This window comes from Propithecus coquereli, unplaced genomic scaffold (genome assembly GCF_000956105.1).
Source record: "Propithecus coquereli isolate 6110/MARCELLA unplaced genomic scaffold, Pcoq_1.0 Scaffold478, whole genome shotgun sequence".
Taxonomy (NCBI): domain Eukaryota; kingdom Metazoa; phylum Chordata; class Mammalia; order Primates; family Indriidae; genus Propithecus; species Propithecus coquereli.
The window spans coordinates 897,687-901,716 of NW_012150596.1; the positions used below are offsets into that span (position 1 = coordinate 897,687).

The 4,030-nt window shown below is 40.9% G+C and overlaps 1 protein-coding gene across 1 annotated transcript; it reads left to right on the plus strand.

Annotated features, from left to right (window-relative positions):
• Positions 1-804: 804 nt before the first annotated feature.
• Positions 805-1,247, plus strand: LOC105819272 (60S ribosomal protein L36a-like). The gene has a single exon (XM_012655474.1). It carries the CDS (start codon positions 805-807, stop codon positions 1,123-1,125), a length of 321 nt encoding a protein of 106 aa, XP_012510928.1. The 3' UTR covers positions 1,126-1,247.
• The last annotated feature ends 2,783 nt before the right edge of the window (positions 1,248-4,030 follow it).

A 4,030-nucleotide genomic window follows, 5' to 3' on the forward strand; every position in this document is an offset into this window, starting at 1 on the left:
GTTTTTAACCACCATTTAAAATTAAAAATGAAACCTATCAGAGAGTTCTGGGAACTTTTAAACAATGTCCAAGAAATAAAAAAGACAGAGGTGATGGACATGTTATTTTCTTTGCTCTAACAGTGTGAGTTTATTGCTTGTCCTAACCCTTGTAATCCATGCAGATCTAGAATCTTCAGATTGCAGCCACAGAGCTCAGTAATAGTGAAGAGTGAGGGAGCTGACGATTTCTCTGCACTTCTAATCCACATATGAAATGACCCACAATGACCTGAGCCCTCGAGGATTCTCTTAAAGAACTGTTAACTTAAATATTTACATGTCAGCTATATTGGGACGCACCACTAGACGGTACAAAAACCTAGTTTCCTGGTAATTATTCATTCATGTTGTGAAGGCAATGGCAGAGTATTTAGTTTGAAATGATCTGCATATGTTCTATGTGAAGTTGGAAAGTGAAACACGTCAGAATAACATCTGGAAAAAATAGCATTACATTCTCATTTTCTGTTAGTTTGCTTCTAGCTTACTGATGACAGAAAAGGCACATTGGGGAAGACAATTTACACACATTTTTTTAAATTTCTCAATTCTTAGGCTGGGATTATGTGTTCCAAAATCTGGTTTCAATGGTGATATGTCTGCTCTAACTGGCTTAACCTCAGTAATTTCTAGAATTATTGAAATTATGGTAGAAACATCTCCAACTTGAGGTCAGAAAAGTTTGATACCTTGAGAGTATATTGTCTTTTCTGAAAAGAGAAACGCTCCTTTTCTTTCATTGTCGATGGCGCTCACGCAAACATGATGAACATTCCTAAAACTCGCAGAACTTTCTGTAAAAAATGTGGCAAGCATCAACCCCACAAAGTGACACAGTATAAGAAGGGCAAAGATTCTCTGTATGCCCAGGGAAAGTGGCATTATGACAGGAAGCAGAGTGGCTACGGTGGGCAGACTAAGCTGATTTTCTGGAAAAAGGCTAAAACTACAAAGAAGATTGTGCTGAGCCTTGAGTGTGTGGAGCCCAACTGCAGATCTAAGAGAATGCTGGCTAGTAAGAGATGCGAGCATTTTGAATTGGGAGGAGATAAGAAGAGAAAGGGCCAAGTGATCCGGTTCTAAGCATCTTTTGTTTTATTATGAAGACAATAAAATCTTGAGGTTATGTTCACTTCTTTTGGTTGCGGTTGATCTTTTGGAAGGAAATAAACTAGAGTCATCAATAAAATTTCCCTTGTGGGGAAATTTATCATTAAAAAAAGAGAGAGAGTAATGCTTTGAAGTCCCAAAAAAAAGGATGTAGAAGGATTCCATTTATATAGATCTCAAAAACAAACAGGCAGAACTAATCTATGGTGTTACACGTCAAGGTTCTAAATGAAATAAAACTAGAATTTTAAAATATTAATAAAAACAAAAAGGCCCTTTCATCTGGAAATCTTAAAAACCTTCTATTAAACAAATTTTGAGTGAAAGGGAAAAAATAAAAAATTATAGATTTCCTGAAAAATAATGGTAATATTAATAACAGCACTATACATAGGAATCTAGGCTGGGCACGGTGGCTCACACCTGTAATCCTAGCACTCTGGGAGGCTGAGGCAGTAGGATCACTTAAGCTCAGGAGTTTGAGACCAGCTTGAGCAAGAGCAAGATCTCGTCTGTACAAAAAATCGGAAAAATTAGCCAGGCCTGGTGGTGCGCACCTGTAGTCCCAGCTACTCAGGAGGCTGAGGCAGGAGGATCCCTTGAGCCCAGGAGTTTGCAGTTGCTGTGAACTATGATGACACCACTGCATTCTAGCTGGAGCGACAGAGCAAGACTCTATCTTAACAACAACAACAACAAAAAAAAAATGTAAAAAAAAAGAATCTGTGGGATACATTTAAAGAGTGGCCAGAGAAAATTTCATAGCCCTAAATATCTACAACAATAAAAATAAAGGAATAAAAATAAATGTGCCAGGCGTGGTGGCTCATGCCTGTAATCCTAGCACTCTGGGAGGCTGAGGCAGGAAGATTGCTTGAGGCCAGGAGCTCGAGACCAGTCTGAGCAAGAGTTTGACCTCATCTCTACAAAAAAATAGAAAAATTAACCGGGCATGGTGGTGTGCACCTGTACAGGACTCAGGAGGCTGAGGGGGGAGGATTGCTTGAGCCCAGCAGTTTGAGGTTGCAGTGAGCTATAATGACACCACTGCACTCCAGCCAGGGTGACAGAACAAGGCAAACAAAAAGAGGGTACAGGAAAGGACATAATAAAGATAAAAATAAAAGTTGACGTTTCCCTTGGAGAGAGTGGGTAGTGGCTGAAAGGGACCTCGGGGAGGGGGCCCTCAGGGGTGCCGGTAATGTTCTATGTCCCAAGCTGGGTGCTTACTACACACGTGTTTTCACTTTCTGACAATTCGTTGAGCTGCCCACTTAAGAGTTGTGCCCTTTTAAACGTCATTAAAAAGTTTACCAAAAGAGAGAAGTTATTATTTTGTTTTCCCCAGTACGTATTTTTCCTCTGATGCTTAACATAGTATCTTTCACAAAATAGGTACTCAATAAACGTTGAATCTCTTTTAATGGCTTTGCATATCCTACCACTGAAGCTGCCGTTATTATTAATAGAATGTAAGACTATGTGATAAGAGTAATAGTAACAGTTGAAACACATACAGCACTTGACAATTCAAAACTCTGAATCCCTGACTTTAATGTAAGTGGAGCAGATTGCCTGGATCTGGGATATAGATCAGATGTCCGTGCAGAGGGAGGGTCTCCTGGCCCGAAAATGGTGGCTATCATAGTGATAACAGCTAGGAAGGGTAACAGCTGACTCATATTCATCTAGGGTGACCAACCGTTCTTGTTTGCCTGGGACAGCCCTAATTTTAGCACTAAAAGTCCCGTGTTCAGGAAACCCCTCATTTTCAGGTAAACCAGGACAGTTGGTCTCCCTATGTCACTTTACATGCATTATCTCATTAGCCTTCACAATACCTTATCAGGGAGATACTATATCATTTTGATTTTGCTGATGAGAGAATAGAGGCCCAGAGGGGTTAAGTCACTTGTGTCAAGTCATGAAGCTGGGAAGTAGTGGAGTCTCAACTTTACCCCTGGTTGGACTGACTCCAAAGTCAACATTCTTTCCACTCTACTCAGCTACAGAGAGCCAAAACAGATAGGCAACCTCAGTCAGTGGGGACTGAATTACTGAAGTCCTCCTGTTAGAAAGGATATTCTTCAACTTGTCAAGAGAATAACAGAGAAAATTCAAGGCTAACTAGAAGAAGTGCAAATTGGGATAGTTCCCTTGGCCCAGAGCTGAAAGCTGTGGTTTAGTGCACTCATTCTGGGCAAGGCGTTCATTAAAGCCTTCCAAAGTAGATAAGCTGTGTAGAGTTTTCCCTAGGTAGAGGAACGAATCCCTATAGCCTATTTTTTTTTTTTTTTTGAGACAGAGTCTCACTCTGTTGCCCGGGCTAGAGTGCTGTGGCATCAGCATAGCTCACAGAAACCTCAAACTCCCAGGCTCAAGCAATCCTCCTGCCTCAGCCTCCAGAGTAGCTGGGACTACAGGCATGCACCACCATGACCGGCTAATTTTTTTCAATATATTTTTAGTTGTCCAGCTAATTTTCTTTCTATTTTTAGTAGAGACAGGGTCTCACTCTTGCTCAGGCTGGTCTCAAACTCCTGAGCTCTAACAATCCTCCCACCTCAGCCTCCCGGAGTGCTAGGATTACAGGTGTGAGCCACCACACCTGGCCCCTATAGCCTATTAAATTCATTAGCAAAGGACTAAATTCCCAGAAGACATGGAGCAGTTCCTCTAAGCACAGTTTCTAGACAACCTACCAAGCAGGATGGTCAAACTCCACCCAGAGTGGAAATTCAGAATCACAGTTACATTTTGAGCTAATTGTTGTTGGATTTTTTTTTTCCAAATGATCCACTAAGACCTAGCAGGGAGCATTGTTGTATTTCATTGGAAAATCAGAATCATGACTATTTTCTGATCTTTAACGTTCAAA

Excerpts from the sequence above, each read along its gene's own strand:
- LOC105819272 (XM_012655474.1), top strand. The coding sequence starts at position 805 with ATGATGAACATTCCTAAAACTCGCAGAACTTTCTGTAAAAAATGTGGC.